The sequence below is a fragment of the Mus caroli genome, chromosome 11 (assembly GCF_900094665.2).
Source record: "Mus caroli chromosome 11, CAROLI_EIJ_v1.1, whole genome shotgun sequence".
NCBI classification, from domain to species: domain Eukaryota; kingdom Metazoa; phylum Chordata; class Mammalia; order Rodentia; family Muridae; genus Mus; species Mus caroli.
The window spans coordinates 74,266,148-74,283,206 of NC_034580.1; the positions used below are offsets into that span (position 1 = coordinate 74,266,148).

The 17,059-nt window shown below is 47.7% G+C and overlaps 1 protein-coding gene across 6 annotated transcripts in view; it reads left to right on the plus strand.

Moving 5' to 3' along the window:
- Positions 1 to 15,887: 15,887 nt before the first annotated feature.
- The window catches only part of Nf1 (neurofibromin 1), a 248,756-nt gene continuing 247,584 nt past the window's right edge, over positions 15,888 to 17,059 (plus strand). For 4 of the 6 annotated variants that reach the window (XM_029483490.1, XM_029483495.1, XM_029483493.1 and 1 more), the window contains exon 1: positions 16,210 to 16,327. In XM_029483490.1, the coding sequence (XP_029339350.1) occupies positions 16,268 to 16,327 (60 nt within the window). In that variant the 5' untranslated portion in view covers positions 16,210 to 16,267. Of the gene's footprint in view, positions 16,328 to 17,059 lie in introns of all 6 variants that reach the window. The other 2 variants (XM_029483492.1, XM_029483494.1) reach the window with 1 other exon arrangement.

Genomic DNA, 17,059 nt, shown 5'->3' on the forward strand with positions numbered 1-17,059 from the left:
GGGGGGGGAGAGGGGGAGGGGCACAAGTGTAATTAACATTCCAAGGTGTATATCCTTTCCCCACCACAGAAGCCCTTCAGCATCCTTCGGTGATTGGGAATCGAGGACTCCCTGCAAAGCACTGGTCAAGGCTGTGCAGAAGAATCTTCACTGTTTTAACCTTGCCACTCTGCAGTGAGGGAGCCTACTGGGTTATAGAGCGAGAGACAGGCTGAAAGGAGCATCTGATTCATGGTCCTCCCACCTCTGGTTCTAAATCAGAATCTCCAAGCCAGATCCACTCCAGTCATGCTTTCATTTCCTTTGAAACCTGTATCATCCTGTTGAATCCTAGCCCACAGGAAATAGGACCTGGCAAATCCTGGATCTCCTGGAATTTGATCCAGACACAGTACCTGGCTTGATCCGGTTTCCTCTGAGCTAAAGCGGTTTCTTGTTTGCATGCAGAACAATGTGTTTTAAAATGTAATATGGAAACCACGGCTGGTATGACAGAAGCATTAAATGATATATGAACTTACTTGTTTGCTTGTTTACAGTTTTACTATACAGTCTGGCTTCAAATTCCTAGGTCACAGGTCTGAGCTACCTCCGTTTTTTTGGTAGTGAGGACTGAACCCCTGGCATGGCCCAGGCTAGACCCTTACTTCTCTCCTGGGCTGGGTGTCTCTAGCTCTATGAGACTTTCTGATCCAGTTACCTCTCTGTTCTCACTGGGTTTCCAGTTTCCTGGATCTGTGACTGGAACGCAGCTTCTTCTTTTATTCCAGGCTACCCCATTCTACTGCTTCCAGGAGTAGGAAGAGCAAATCAGAGCTCCTTTAAGGTATTCAAGGTTGAACCAGGGAGATGGCTTAGCAGGTATTGATATTTGTGGATAAGTCTGATGACCTGGGTTAGAGTCCTCAGGGTACACTTGGTGGGAAGAGAGAAGCAGCCTCTTGTAAATTGTCCTCCATCTGCACATCTGTACCTCACACACATGCCCCACCCAGCCCATAAAACAAACCAATAACATGTAATAAACATTCAAAAAAATTCTAAGTTGTTTCTCAACACTCAGGAGGCAGAGGCAGGTGGATTTCTGAGTTTGAGGCCCGCCTGGTCTACAAAGTGAGTTCCAGGACAGCCAGGGCTACACAGAGAAACCCTGTCTCGAAAAACAAAATTCTAAGTTGTTTTTCTACCAGTAACCCTATCAAGAAATCCATTTCATGTACAGTCTCTGAATAGAATGATTTCCTCACTAATAAGTGAGATTTATAATTCATGGTTTGAGGACTCCTCATAAGAGCACCACGAGCTACAAGCTATGATTGTCTCTGTCATTCAGATGAGGAAACCAAGGCACATAAATGTTACATCATCTGTCAGAGCTGGGAGAGGAACAGATTTCCTATTCAAAGCCAGGACTGTCTAAGGGTAGTGGCCAGCCCTCCGGCTGCGGTGTAGAGGCAGTGCCAAGAGGAAGGAGGTTGATGAAGGATGAGATTTGCACAGAGAAGGTTGAAGAATGGCCAACGCTGCAAGCCTTCAGCTTTGTTTTGTTTGCTGAACAGTGTCTACTCTTGGTAGCCTATGCTGACCTTGAAAGTGCCGCACTGGCCTAGAGCCCTGGCTTGCCCAGAATTCCATGTGCAGACCTGATGGACTTCAGTCTTACAGAGATCCACCCGATTCGGCCTCTGAAGTGCTGGGATTAAAGGTGTGTGCCATCATTCCCAGTCCCAATTAAAAAAAAAAAAAATTAAAAGATACATTTTTAACGTTTTTATTTGTTTGTTTTTATGTGATTTTGAAACAAGGTTACTTTATGTAGTCTTGGCTGTCCTGGAGCTTGCTATGTAAACAAAGCTGGCCTTGAACTCAAGGAGGTCTGCCTGCCTCTGCCTTGAAAGTGCTGGATTTAAAAGGCTGGAGAGATGGCTCAGTGGTTAAGAGCACTGACTGCTCTTCTAAGGTCCTGAGCTCAATTCCCAGCAACCCCATGATGACTCACAACCATCTGTAATGGGATCCTACACCCTCTTCTGGTGTGTCTGAAGACAGTTATAGTGTACTCATAAAATAAATAAATCTTCAAAAAAAAAAAGGTATGCACCACCTCCCCAAGCTTGTTTTTTTTTTAAAGATTTATTTATTATTTATTATATGTAAATATACCGTAGCTGTCTTCAGACACTCCAGAAGAGGGGGTCATATCTCGTTACGGATGGTTGTGAGCCACCATGTGGTTGCTGGGATTTGAACTCCGGACCTTTGGAAGAGCAGTCGGGTGCTCTTACCTGTTGAGCCATCTCACCAGCCACCCCCCCCCCCCCGCAGCTTGTTTTTAACTTTTAAAAAATTTATATTTGTTTATGCTACATGTGTGCAGGTGCCTCTGGAGGCCAAAAGAGGGCTCCCTGGAGCTGGAGTTAAGGTTGTGACCTGCCTCATGTGGGTGCTGAGGTCCCCAACTCTGGTCCTCTGCAAGGACGAATTCTATTTCTTAACATTGTAATTTTATTTATGTGTATGAGTCTTTTGCCTCATGTATGCACATGTACCTGGTGTCCGAGGAAGCCACAAGAGTACACACTGTTGTGAGCAGACATGTGTGTGCTGGGAGAGCAACAGGTTCTTAATCACCAGGCCATCTCTTCAGCCCCCAAGACAGCATTATTCACAAGCCTTAGGGCAGGCAAACAGTGCTTACATTTCCTGGTGGCTGGAGCAGCTGGCCAGTCTTTGCTGATTTGCTGTGAACCTACCCTGCTATCTAAGTATGCTGGGGGCAGTTGCTCTATAGCAGCTCTGGGTCTTAGAAAGAGTGATTCTTACAGGTGCTCTAGCCAAGCCACCTCCTTTCTGATCTTTATCTTTTTGTTTACAAAGGCCTGCACTTGTGTCTTTTCTTTGGGATTCTGCCCTGGGGCTGCTTGAGTAGTACTTTCCCCTCCAGCAGGGAGTATGCAAGGGCCTGGGAATTTTAATCCTCCAAGTGGGACTAGGAAAAGAATAAGCATTAGAAGCTCCATGACTTAGGTTGGAAAAGACTTGGGTGAGCTTCTTATACCTGGGTCTTCTCTGCTGGGGGCACTGCTGGGTCCACTCTTAGTTTTCTTTCTTTTTTTTTTTTTTTCTTCTCTCCTTTTCTTCCTTCCTGCCTCTTTCCTCTGTGTGTGTGTGTGTTTCTGTGACCATGTGCAAGTGGGGGCCAAAGGTCAACATTGGCATCTTGCTGAACCCCTCATTTTTTGAGGCAAGATCTCTCACTGAACCTGGAGATCATTGGTTCAGCTGAACTGGCTAGCCAGCAAGCACTATGGAGCCCTCCCTGAGCCCTCCCATCAGATGGCCGCCACCACACATGCCAGGGTGTTGTTATTATTGCATTTACTTGTTGTACTGGCTAATTTTTATATCAGCTTGACATAAGTAAGTCAGTCATTTTGGAATCAGAAACCTCAACTGAGAAAATGCCCTCGCTGAATTGGCCTGTGGGCAAGCCTGTGGTACATTTTCTCAAATGATAATTGATGTGGGAAGGCCCATCTCACTGTGGGCAGTACCACCCCTGGGTTGGTGGTTTGGGGTGCTGTAAGAAAGCAGTTGAGCAAGACCTGAGGAACAAGTCACTAAGCAGCAGTTGCCATGGCCTCTGCTTCCTCGAGCTCCTGCCTTCCGGTTCTTGCCCTGGGTTCCTGGCCTGACTTCCCTGGATGATGGAAATAAACCCTCTCCTCCCCAACTTGCCGTTGGTCATGGTGTTTCATCACAGCAGTGCAAACTCCAACAAAGATACTTACTTACCTATTTATGTATTTGAGTGAGCACTGACCTGCAACGCTGTGTGCTCCTGGAGATCAGAGGACAAACTTCATGAGTTATTTCCCTTTCAACCATCAACCATGTGTGCCTTTCCTGCCCAGCCATCTCATTAGCCCTGTGCCAGGGTTTATTTTATTTTATTTTATTTTTATTTTTATTTTTCAAGACAGGGTTGCTCTGTATAGCCCTGGCTGTCCTGGAACTCACTCTGTAGACCAGGCTGGCCTCGAACTCAGAAATCCACCTGCCTCTGCCTGCCAAGTGCTAGGATTAAAGGCGTGTGCCACCACGCCCGGCTCAGTTTTTTTTTTTTTTTTAATTAATTTATTTATTTGTGTGTTGTATATATGTAGGAATTTTTACACGAACATCCACACACCAGAAAAGGGCATCAAATCCCATTACAGATGGTGTGAGCCACCATGTGGTTGCTGGGAATTGAACTCAGGACCTCTGGAAGAGCAGTCAGTGCTCTTAATAGCTGAGCCATCTCTCTAGCTCCAGGGTTTTATGTCGATGTGGGGGATCCTCACACTTGGATTGTAAGCCTTTTACTCACCAAGCTATCTCCTCAGTTCCCTGGCCATCTTGGAACTCACTCTGCAGACAAAGTTCCATGCCTTTGAGACAGGTAAGTTAAGTGGAGGCAATAATGAAATGCAGAGACGGATCTCTTCAGGAAACTTATCTTGGTTCTGTTATTGAGTCTGTACTTCCTGCCCACGAGGACTAGAGGTCTGACCTGAGTTTTTCTTTTTTTTTTTGGTTTTTCGAGACAGGGTTTCTCTGTATAGCCCTGGCTGTCCTGGAACTCACTCTGTAGACCAGGCTGGCCTCGAACTCAGAAATCCGCCAGCCTCTGCCTCCCGAGTGCTGGGATTAAAGGCTGACCTGAGTTTTTCAGGCTCCCCCTTCTTTAAACTTCTCTTGGGTTTTAGTTCTAAAATACAGCTATCAGACCTGGGGGAACTCCACTGTGCTTAGAAATAGCTTAGCACCGTGAGCTTGCTCTGAGCATTTGGGACTATGACACAGGAGTGAAGTTTGGGCCAAAGATGACCCATTTACCTGAGAAACTGCTGCCCCACAGAACTAATTGGACTTAGTGGGTTAGAGAGAGGAGGAGGGAGAGGAGGAGGAGGAGGAGGGATGAAGGTGGGAATGGCACATGGTGCAGGGGGTGGGTTGGGGAGGAAGTAGGAAGATGATGCAGATATGATCAAGATATGTTAACTTATGAAGAATACAACGAAAAGATTTTAAGACAGATTCACACTGTAGCCCTGGCTAGCCTGGATCCTACTATGTAGACCAGGTTAGTCTTGAACTATTAAAGATCTTCCTGCCTCTGCCTCGTCCTCTGGAGTGGTGGAATTAATGGTGTGTACCACCACATTCAGCACAAGAAAGAAAGAAAGAAAGAAAGAAAGAAAGAAAGAAAGAAAGAAAGAAAGAAAGAAAGAAAGAAAGAAAGAAAGAAAGAAGTAGGGGCTGGGGAGAAAGCTCAGAGGTTACAAGCAACAGCTTCTCTTCTAGAGGATCCAGGTTCAAGTCCCAGCTCTCACATGGTAGCTCACACTCCAGTTCCAAAGGATACAATATCCTTACACAGATGCACATGCAGGTACAACACCAATACACATGAAATACAAATAAATAATTAAATACAAAGCTTTTTTTTTTTTTTTTTTTTTGGTTTTTTGAGACAGGGTTTCTCTGTGTAGCCCTGGCTGTCCTGGAACTCACTCTGACCAGGTTGGCCTCGAACTCAGAAATCCACCTGCCTCTGCCTCCCAAGTGTTGGGATTAAAGGCGTGCACCACCACTGCCTTGCTTTTTTTTTTTTTTTTTTTTTTTTTTAATAAAGAAAAACAGGAAAGAAATGGGGTCTGGATAAAAGGTTCTTGATTAAGATCACTGGCTGTTCTTGCAGAGGACTTAGGATCAGTTCCCAATACTAACATGACAGCTCACAACCACCTGTAACTTCATTCCCAGGGACACTAATGTCCTCTTTTATCCTCCAAGGGTACCAGGCAATGCACATGGTGCATATACATACATGTAGGCAAAACACTCACATAAAGTAAATAAATAAATGGTGGCTCTAGTGTTCACCAGTGTTACGAGAGTGCCAGGCCAGAGCTCTCATTCCACAGTATTTTTTCTTCTAGTACATTGTTTTAATGATTCTATTTATGAGAACCTTCTAGAAGCTGATATGCTCTCCAGTTGCTTACAAACCAGACGGAGTCACTTGCCAAAATTACTGGCCAAAGCCCCCTTTTCCTGAGGAGAATCCCTGGAGGGACAGGCCAGTGGAACACATGCAGAGATGCTGGCCTGCTTTGTGTGGAAGCTGCTTGTTTTAGGTGATCTGGTGTTACGTTACATGAACACTAGCGTTTTCCCACAAGTATGGCTTCCTCCTGCCAAGAGGATATCTCAGCCAGATGACAGAAGGGGAAACTTTCATGTGGCAAGTGCTGCAGAAGGACGTGAGTCCTCCCGGGAGGAGCCTCTTCACTGGCAACCTGCAGACACACTTAATATTTATGTGTTATTATGAACAAAAACATATGAAAGCTATCTGATTCACTATCCACCACATAGCTATGTGGTAGAATTTTTTTTTTTTTAATTCTTTCTAACGTCAAGACTTACTTTGATTTTTAATGATGTGTCTGTGTGTGGGTATGTGTGTCTGAAAGCAGATGCTGAAGGAGGTGAGGCTGGAGACATGGGATCCCCTGAAGCTGTAGATACAGCTTGAAACACACAGCCTCCGGTCACTTGTCTGGAGAAGGCAGGTGATGAGGACTTGGAAGGGTCAAGAGTAGCAAACACTTCCACAGGTGGTGGAGGCGTTCAGGCATGGGTAGGTCAAGCCTTAAGTCTTAGATGTGGAGAAGAGAGTGTTGTCTCTTTTGTGTTTGCCTTCTGTAAGGGCTCTCACTATGTAGACCAGGATGCTTGCTTTTGTCTGTCACACCATGTCAACGCCTGTCTCCCCTCCCCAGCCCCTTTGAGGCAGGGCCGTAGTATGCCTGCTAGCTTCAGACTTTCTGTGTGGCTGGGGCTGGGGAGGTGGCTCAGTGCCTGAGAGGGTTTGCTACTTCTTCAGAGGATCTGAATTCAATTCTCAGCACCCACATAGCGGCTCATGACCATCTATAAATCCAGACTTTCCACCTAGGCTGTAACCCCAATATCCTTCCCACACGCTCCCACTCTGTTTAGATGAACTACAGATGCTGAGACCAAGAACTTGACATGATAAGAAGATGTATGTGTTTGAAGCCACAGATAAACCTGTGTCTTCCACTCGTGAAGATGGTTAAAAATGTTGGCTTCTCTGAGACCCCTGCTAGGAAGTAACTGTGGTTTCGGACTTGGGTAACAGCCATCTTTTATACATGGCCTAGGAACAGTGAGCTCCAGGCTTTTAGTCAGACCTCCAGGGCTTTGCCCACAATGGCTCCATCCCTGGCAATCTCCTCCCTACTCTGCTGGACCAGCTTGAAACTCTATCCACCCTGTCTGCTTCTTTGCCATGTTTCATATATTGCTACCCAAACATTCCTGCCTCTCCCCCACCCTACAGCCAGTTCCTTCTAATGCAAGGGCACATGGCTTTCCGAAGTTTAGGTGGTCTGCAAATGGGTCACAGGACTGTGACCACTGTGCCCATCTCTGCAGAGGGCCTCTGTTGTGGCTCATGAATGTGGCTTGCAGGCCTTATGCAGTCCTCTTGGTCAGAGAGGACTTGACCAGAGGTGATCAGAAGAGGTGGGTCTTGCCCTGGGTCTTGCCCTTCTGCAGAACCATCCGAACTGTGCAGATGGAGCATTTGACACAGTCTGCTGGGCATCATGCATGGCACAGCTGGGAAGGCTGCAGAGCTAGAGAGCAGGAGAGGTGAAACTCCTGAGAGAACTTGGTTCTCAGAGTCCTGAGAGAAATAGCAGAGAGCTGGGTTTTAACAGAGCAAGGCTAGAGGTTTCTTCTGCAGTCTGGCCTTCAGCTTCCCACTTGAGAACCTGTAAGACTTTGGGGGACATTTTTGATGCTTCTGGGAACCACAAGAAAGAACCTGTTCTGCTCTGTCCTTTCTCCCTTCAGACTGGGCAACTCTAGCAGGACTCACAGCATATCTGCTCAGCCAAGTTCTGTCTTTTCTCTGGGTAAGTGGAAACTGTCAAGGGCTCAGGCTCAGCAGTCTGTGGCTGAGGATTCATGGCACCCCTTGTCCTTTCCCCTCTTCCTTTCACTGTGAGAAGTGGCAGACTGGACAGCACTGCCATGCTGTGCCTTCTAAGCCTGGGAACTATGAGGTCATCGGAGAAGCGGCAACCACGATGAAGAGCTGGCTGCCTCCTCTTCCTCTGACCATTGTCTCCGTCTGTGACTCAACAGCCGGCCAGGGGCTGTTTCTAAGGAAAGAGGTTAGCCGTGATGAGACAATAGCTCCTGGGGAGTGGTGCACATGCTTAAATCATTTCTTACCTGAATGATTTAAGTCAGCACGCGGCGCACATGGCAGAGCAAAGTTGCTCCGGTCAACTTGGAAGCAGAGCTGGGAAGGAGCTGGAGTCGTGGACTTTCCTAGCCCAGGCCCCTAATAACCTGAAGACCTCCTACCAGACCCCACCTTGTAAAGGCCTGGGGACAGTCCTTTACCGTGTGAACTTTTGGGAGACATTCGAGGCACAGCTATAAAGCTGGGCAAGCTACACGGAAGGCTGAGGCAGGAAAGTCATTTGAGTCCAGTGTCTGAGACCTGCTCCAGAAAGATAAGGAGGAGCCGGGCGTGGTGGCGCACGCCTTTAGTCCCAGCACTCGGGAGGCAGAGGCAGGTGGATTTCTGAGTTCGAGGCCAGCCTGGTCTACAAAGTGAGTGCCAGGACAGCCAGGGCTACACAGAGAAACCCTGTCTAGAAAAAAAAAACAAAAAAAAAAAAAAAAAAAAAAAAAAAAAGATAAGGAGGCCCTGCCTCTTGACTTAAAACAAGATCCAGCTACAGAACATCCCATGTAGCTGCAAATGCATTCACGAAAGAGGGAAGAAATGAATGACAGAATTAGGGTCCTCTGAAAGAAACATTTATACTCCATATCACTGAAGACTGAGGAGAAAACACCTTCCCCCAACCACTAGCATACCTGGAGGGAAAGACATTTCTCTCAGCTGTTTTAATGCCTAGATCAGAATGCTACACAGGCTGAGTCCAGGTAATCGCTTTTGTTACCTAGGCATTGATAACAATTAGCTTGTAACTAGTTGTTTCCAGCCGCTCCCCTCTGATTAATCAATGAAGACAAATGTATTATGGCATGCCTGTGGTTTGCTATCTGCAGAGTTAGAAACTTAGCAAGACTGAGCCAAGGACAAGGTGACTATGTGCTTAAAGGGTCAGGGGAGGAAGGACTGGAGTGGGCAGAGTGAGTTTAGATGAGGGGGAAAGGCTAGGGGAAAGGCAAAAAGAGAGAAATTCTTTCAGGCCTAGATAACGGGAGTCGATGACCAATATTCTCTTTACATTTCTCTTTGTACCCCTCCCAGTGGTCCTGGTGGTTGTTGGGGTTTTTTGTTTGCTTTGTTTTTGTTTTGACAGGGTCTTATTCTGTAACCACATCTGGCCTGCAATTCACAATGTAGCCCAGGTTGACCTCAGACATCTGGCAGTCCTCCTGTTTCAGCTTCCCTAGTACCATGCCTGACCTAAGCCAAGGTTCTTACAGCGTCTCGTTAAACAGTGCTAATTAATGGGAATCACTTACGTCCTTATACTAAACAGTCCAAATAGACCCTTGCCCTCAGCTGTGCAGCTTTGGTTCTAGACAACAAAACTGGCAATTGTGGACAAGAGATGACTTGGTGGGTGGTGTGGATGCTAAGCATATGTGTCTCTGAGTTCAATTCCTACCACCCCAAACAAAACAACCCCAAACAACCAAATAAGTCATTTCTCCTTCCATTCCCGAGCTCCTCCGTTAGCAGTTACCTAAGCCTCTCAGTCTTTACAAGTCGAAGCCCTTACTGGTAGAGTTCGGGAGGGCTTTGATTGCTTTGAGTCTGGATGCACATGCTTAACAGGATGGAGGGGTTCCATGTTCTATGTAACCTGAACTCCAGGTCCAGGGTCAGCATCACCACTTGAAGGATGAGGGCCCAGGCTTCTTTTAGCTTTACTTGGAGATGTTGGGTTCTTAGCAGGAAGGAGGATAAAAAGCAAATGACCAAAACTGCACGCCCTGTCTGGCAGTCGGATTCCCAGTAGAGTTAGTTGCCAGGTCAGCGTGCTGAGCTAGGGACTCTGCTGCTCTGTGCTTCTCTCTCATTTCTGCGATTTCCTCAAGATAGCCATGTTGTTTGTTTTGTTTTGAGACAGTTTCCTATTCCACAGCTTGGCTTCAAATTCCCTATGTAATTAAGGATGACCCTGAATTCCCGATCCTCCTGCCCCCATCTCCTGATAACTAGGATAACAGGCTTGCAGCACCACACCCAGCAGTGGGTTAGTTTTGAAAATGTATGCTTTTTTGGTTGGGATGAGCAGGAACAGGTTCAGGGGCCTCCACCTGACCTTTCCCACTATGACAGCTTTTGTCCCACAGGCCAAAACTGTTGCTGTAAAGTTGGTGACTCTATCAGCAACTAAATATGTCCACTTCTACAGCCAGGAAGACCAGTGGGCACTTGGTTTCATTGACTCGCTAGGAATCCAGTCTTCTTAAATAGTGTGGAAATTGGCTTGGGTCAAGAAATGGGGCAAGCGACTGTTTACCAGAAGGGAGTTTCTCTCAGTCTCTTCCTCCTCTATCTGTGGGTTTTAAAAATTATGTAGTGGACCTGATTGGTTGCCTACCTATATTTCTACCAGTGTTCTATTAACTATGTACATAGCTCTTGTGGGAGCCCACTCTAATCTTGACATCTAAAACAACGCTACTTAATCGAGAATACTGTGAATGCCTACTGCTCCTAACTTAAATACTGTCTATCAGCAGCCCTGGCCTACAGAGAACCATCAGGAAGTTCTCAGCACGCTGTACCCGTCTTGCCAGCTTGTGAAAGAAGGCAGAACACCACCAGCTGGAGAGGTGGGTATATTATATACCTACTGTAGCATCCCGCTCTTCTGAGTCTTTCTTTCTTTCTTTCTTTCTTTCTTTCTTTCTTTCTTTCTTTCTTTCTTTCTTTCTTTCTTTCTTTCTTNAGCATCCCGCTCTTCTGAGTCTTTCTTTCTTTCTTTCTTTCTTTCTTTCTTTCTTTCTTTCTTTCTTTCTTTCTTTCTTTCTTTCTTTCTTTCTTTTGAGTCTTGTAGTTAGCTCCAGCTGGTTTCATACTTGCTATGTATTCAGGCTGCCTGCAACTCACAATCCTCTTGCCTGAGCATCTGCTGACAGTACATGTGGCTGCTTCCCTGTGACTATGTCTCTTATTCTGTTGTTTTTCTATTTTGTGAGTCCAGACCATTGCTTTCTCTAAGCTTCCTAGAACCATCCTAGTAACCCATTAGCATCATTTCCTGGAGGCCTGGCAAGGATGTAGATCCCACAGTACAGGGATGTTCTTACATCAATAAACTCTGCTTTGCTTAGCATTATGTTTTCTCCTCCTCCCTCCTTTCCCAAAGCAATCTGGGGACCTGATCCCATGTTCTCCTAGCTTCTATGCATGTGCGCGTGCGTGTGCGCTTGCACACACACACACACACACACACACACACACACACACACACACACAGGGACATGCACACACATATGCACACACAAACGGCTGGCTCTATCTTCAATATACACATTGCCTTTCCTCCATTAGTGGTTCTAACATTTCCTTGGTGGGGTTATTTTGTGGATTGACCTTGGTTATTAGTCTGGTAGGCAGGTGAAAAGGTGTTGGTAGATTCTGAGGGCTTGTTTGGTCTTGCAAGGTAGATATACTTATGGGTGAGAGACGATGAGGCAATAAATAGCCCTTAATGCAGCTTTTGAGTCCTCAAGGTGATATGGGTTTCTGAGGGTTGTGACTGCGTGGAGAAAGATGACCTGCCACACATGGCCTGGTCCAGCAGACTTGCCAGACCTGAGAATCATTTTGGAGTTCCACTGCTCTTATAATTAAGCCCTGGTCTGTACTCAGCTTTGACTTTTATCCTTAGTCTTTGGTAATTAATCACTCTAAGACTTTCATTGTCTTTCCCCATGGTATAGACTTACTGCATCCACAGTTACATAAGTTCATCTTCATGTGTTGCTGTCCTGAGACAGGGTCTCACTAACTCAGGTTGGTCTTGAACTTGCCACTGTCCTACCTTCATCTTCCAATTGCAAAGGTTACAGGTATATGCCCTATTCCTGTCCTTAAATTACCATTTCCCTTACATTAAAAAAAAGAAGAAGAAAGCCTGCTAGATTGAACCTACTGGTACATACTTCTATTTGTATTATATTCCAACCTTCTTCTTTTTTTTTTTTTTTTTTTAAAGATTTATTTATTTATTATATGTAAGTACACTTTAGCTGTCTTCAGACAGTCCAGGCGCAAGATCTCGTTTCGGATGGTTGTGAGCCACCATGTGGTTGCTGGGAGTTGAACTCTGGACCTTCGGAAGAGCAGTCGGGTGCTCTTACCCACTGAGCCATCTCACCAGCCCCCCCAACCTTCTTCTTAAAAAGGTTTATTTATGTGTATGTCTGTGCATGTCTAGGCCCACAAGGCTGTGAGGTCCTCACTGCCAGCTACTCATAGGCTAATTCAGCTCCACCATATCAGGCTCCCTTCATGGCACTTGGTGTTCTTGGGAATCAGCATTGTACAGTACAGAGGGAGTAGTATTGAGGAGAAATAGAAGCAGAATAAAATGTAGTCACAGCTAAAGCTCCAGCCAGTCATTTTCTTGGGAGCTGATCTGATCAGGGGAGCTCTGGAGCCAAGAGAGTGGGTCTGCCCTGAACTCACATCTAGTCTGAAAAGGCTCTCCTGGAAGTGCTGTCATGTGTCATGCAGAAGTTCTCCTCAGCAGAGGGCAATTCTGGAGCGGGTTTCAGCTGAGGGCTACTGGCACTGGCCACTAACCCTCCCAGCAGCTAGGAAACAAGTGTCTTAGTTTAAAAGAGCCTGTGTTCTTTGGTATGTAGGGATAGAGGGATGGGGAGCTGCTGTAGAGGTAGGGAGAGGGTAGAATTAATACCTTGAGACTTTGAACATGATCCTTGAGGGGTTGGGGAGATGGCTCAGTGGTTAAGAGCACTGGCTGCTCCTCAGAGGACCTGGGTTTGATTCCCAGCACCCATAGTGTGGCTTATAATTGTCTGAACTTCCTGTTTGAGGGGATCTGGTGCCCTCTTCTGGCCCTCTCAGGCACTGCACATACATGGTGCTTAGATATACACAAGCAAAACAGTTATACAAACAAAAAGACTTGAAAAATAATTGACAGTTTTTATCTACTGAAGAGGGGGGATGAATGAGGGAGATATACATTTAAACTGTACATAATCTGTAATACATAATCTCATAAACACATAATCTCTAATACCATTTACAGCGCAGAAGAAAGGAAGTTAGGATATAAACCAATCTTTACTCAAAAGTGTATGCCTTCTGCCAACGAGACTACAGCTAGTCCACTCAGTTTCTACAAGCTAAATTCAGACAGCTAACTTAATTTGTTTGGCTGCACAAAATCGAGAAATGTGATTGGCCGTGACAGTGTAAAAATTAGAGACTCTATGCATAAGTTTGGATTTCTAGCTTCTCTTAAGTAACTGGAAGTTCTAGCAACATGAGGTCACCATCCCTGCATGGCAGGAATTGTCCGGAGCTGAGTGATATCTGCCCTTTAAACATGGGTGGGCATGGGCAGGGACACTCCTTAGTTAACCAGGCCTTCCTTTCTATGACGACTTGGTTTAGACTCCCTGTCACACCACTATGCATGGCTTAGCAAAGTTTATGGTGTGGAATGGGCTGATGGATACTTAATATTGGTTTATAAGAACTGACTGAGTTCATCTGGGTGAAGGCTAGAACCTCCATTGGCAATGAGAGGCTTGGGGTGAAGGGGGAGAAAATAGGACTTTGTACACATGCGCACAGTCAGATGAATTAATGCTCCAGTGGCTGGAGCCTGAGCAAGGAAAGGAGAGCAAGAAGCCAGCAGTGAAGGTTAGAGAGGAATGGAGACAATCAGGAAGGAACCAGACAAGGGGAGGAATGAGACAGAGGTCATTTAGTAATGGAATGGTGATGGGGTGTGTGTGGGGGTTGTGGGGGAGGCAGGGGAGGCAGGGCTCAGCCACATCTAAGTTTCAAAGATAAAGATGGAATGTCAGGGCAAAGAGGAGCTAACCAGGAGTTTTCAGAGCTGGTGTGAGAAAGGGAAAGGGAGGTAGTGGTTCTAGCTGTTTAGCAGTGACGTAGACATGTTGGGATGCTATTTGGGGCTATGTGCTGTGAGTAAAGGCTTTTTCTAGGGTCCTGGATGCAGAAAGCACCAAAGGCCCTTTAATCTTCTCTCATTTCTCTTCAGCACTCCCATCACCTCTGACGTCATCTAAAGAAACCAGTATCCATGTTGCAGCTTTCAAGAAAGGATTGGAGAAACAGCCAATCTCTGTCCTTTTGTTTCAGTGGAATGAAACATTAACTTAATTTGCATCTTGGAAGATCACTAACCTACCTAGACTTGAGACTTCTTTTACAACTATATCACTTTGTACATGGGCTACTAGCTCTGTGGATTTTCTGTGGTGAAATGAAAATTGTGGTTTCGTTTCATCTTATCACACAGTTGGTATCTTCCTATGTGGCTAATGGTTGATGGCTGCAGGCTGTCGTCTGAGTGCGTGTCCACACTTTTGTTTGTTTTTGAGACAAGGCCACACTATGGAGCAGTGGTTGACTCACGAGGATTTGCTTGCCTCTAATGAAAGCGAGCATCTCTACACCCTGCCTCTAAACACATTTTAACATTGACTTAACTCAAGTCATTGAAGAAAACTTATTTCAAAGTCCAGTGTCAGAGCGCCTTTCCCTCCCCATCCGATGAGTAGAAAGCTTCACCCTGTAGCTCTGCTTGGTTTGGAAATCCCCAAGTAGACCAGGCTAGCCCCGAGCAAACTATCTTTTGGATTTATCCTCTTTTGTAAGTGTGCACAGCCAATTCCACATAAGTCCTTCAAATTTTGGTTCTGGGCATTGGGAAGGCCCTTGTTTCTGGAGAGCCATCCTTCTCGATTTGTTCTTAGAGTCAAACCATTTTGGTATTTATCAGCCCTTGGGCATGTATCCTGGAACCTCCAGTGCTCTATTCATCAGATAGGTCAGGCTACTGAGTCCTACTGGAAAGGTTTGCTCGAAAGGCTGAAAGGCATAAATGTTAGGCCTTTTAAAGGTCTTTACAGTATGGTTAACTAGTCTTCAATCTGAATTATCATCCGTGCAAAAAGTTTTATTAACTTGGTTGTCCGTCAGTTTAGTTGAGGAATTTCGGGTTGGGGAATTCTAGTCTCCAACTTGGATCACCACTGGGCCTTGCTTTGGAATTTAAGCGACATTAAAAAGAAAAAAAAAAAATCACGGAATCTCTCTTGGCCTTCTTTTTACCCGTTTTCAGCAGCCTTCAGAAGCCCCATCGACTGCGTGGCGGTGTGTGCCTTACATTTTTAAGTGAAGAAAGCCTAGAGGGACTGACTCCAGCCTCCGGGACAGATCAGCGGCAGAGATCAGCGGTCGGAGAGAAAGCCTAGCCTCAGGACACCCTAACTTCTAACCCCGGGAGCGATCCAAGCCCGGAGGCCAGCGGGGGAAGGGCTGTTCGAGGCGGCGGTGGCGATGACAGCCGACGCACCGGAGTCGCCTCAGATTCTCTGGCCAGAGCCCCGCGCCAGTTTAGGTGGGGAGACCCGCGGCAACGAGGGACGCGCGCCTCCGGGCCCGGAGGAGTTAGGTGACGTCACCTCCAGGAGGACTCGCTTTTTCATTAATGAAACCGGCCGGCCGCGGGCGCATGCGCAGCAGGCCCCTTCCCTCTCGCTTCCCCCTCCCCTTTCCCAGCCGCGCTCTCAATCTCGAGCTCGCTCGCTCTCCCTCTCCCCGAGCCGTGGAAAGGATCCCACTTCCGGTGGGGTGTCATGGCGGCGTCTCGGACTGTGATGGCTGAGGGGAGACGGCGCTAGTGGGGAGAGCCACCCACAGGCGCCCTCCCCTCCCCGGGCTCCCCTCCCCACCCCTCCCCCAGTCTCCTCGCCAACGCCCCCTTCCCCTGTCCCCCTCCCGGCGGGCCGCGCGGGCCCCCGTCCCCACCCCCGTGGGAACGCTAGCTGCCCGCACTCCTCAGCCGCTCGGCTCGCCGCTGCCCTCACCTCCGCGCCGGCCGCCCGCCCGCCCGCCCTCCGGCGGGCCCCGGACGCCGGCCCTCCACCGCCCCCGGGTCGCGGGGAGGACATGGCCGCACACAGGCCGGTGGAATGGGTCCAGGCCGTGGTCAGCCGCTTCGACGAGCAGGTAACGGGCCGCGGCGGGCAGGAGGTGGGAGCGGGTGGGGGTGGGGACGCGGTGGGTGAGGGGAGGAAGGAGCGGCTGCCTCTCGGGCTGCCGGGGGCTCCGCAGACCGAGGAAGGGCCGGGAAGGGGGGTGGGGGGGCGACGCGAGGGGACGGCCCGGGGATTCGGCTCTGAGCCGGGGCTCTCCTTCCCTCCTAAACCGGGGGGGTGGGGCCTTGCCCGTGACCAGCCTTCCATCCCCTTTATCCCAGCCCTTCCGCTTGCTCTTGGTGCGGGGATGAGTGACCTGGGGGCGCTTTCAGGGCCACTCCATCTGGATTTAATCGTTCTCTCTTAACTCTCCCCTTTTAGAAGGAGGTAGATAGGGGTTCCCTCTTCCCTTAACCCCCACCACCCTCGTAACTGGGGATAACCGAAGGAACCCCCGGTCTGTTTGTGTATGCATCCCCAGTAGGAGCAAGATAATATCCTGCCCCACCCCCATTTTCTGTAGCTGCCCCTTGGGGGCAGGAGTAGGGAAAGCACAGGTTTTCTTACTTTTCTGCTCGGGGCGTCAGCTTGCCTGGATGATGTTCGCACCAGCATCCTTAATAGCCGGATGACACAAGGTTGCCTATTGCGTTTGCAGGGGAACCGTAGTTCTGAAATGATCCCCCCCACCCCCCTCCTTCCTTGCTTGATGATCACACCCCCCTCTCCAGTCCCTGCTTGCCAGCAGTCCCAGGATGAATCT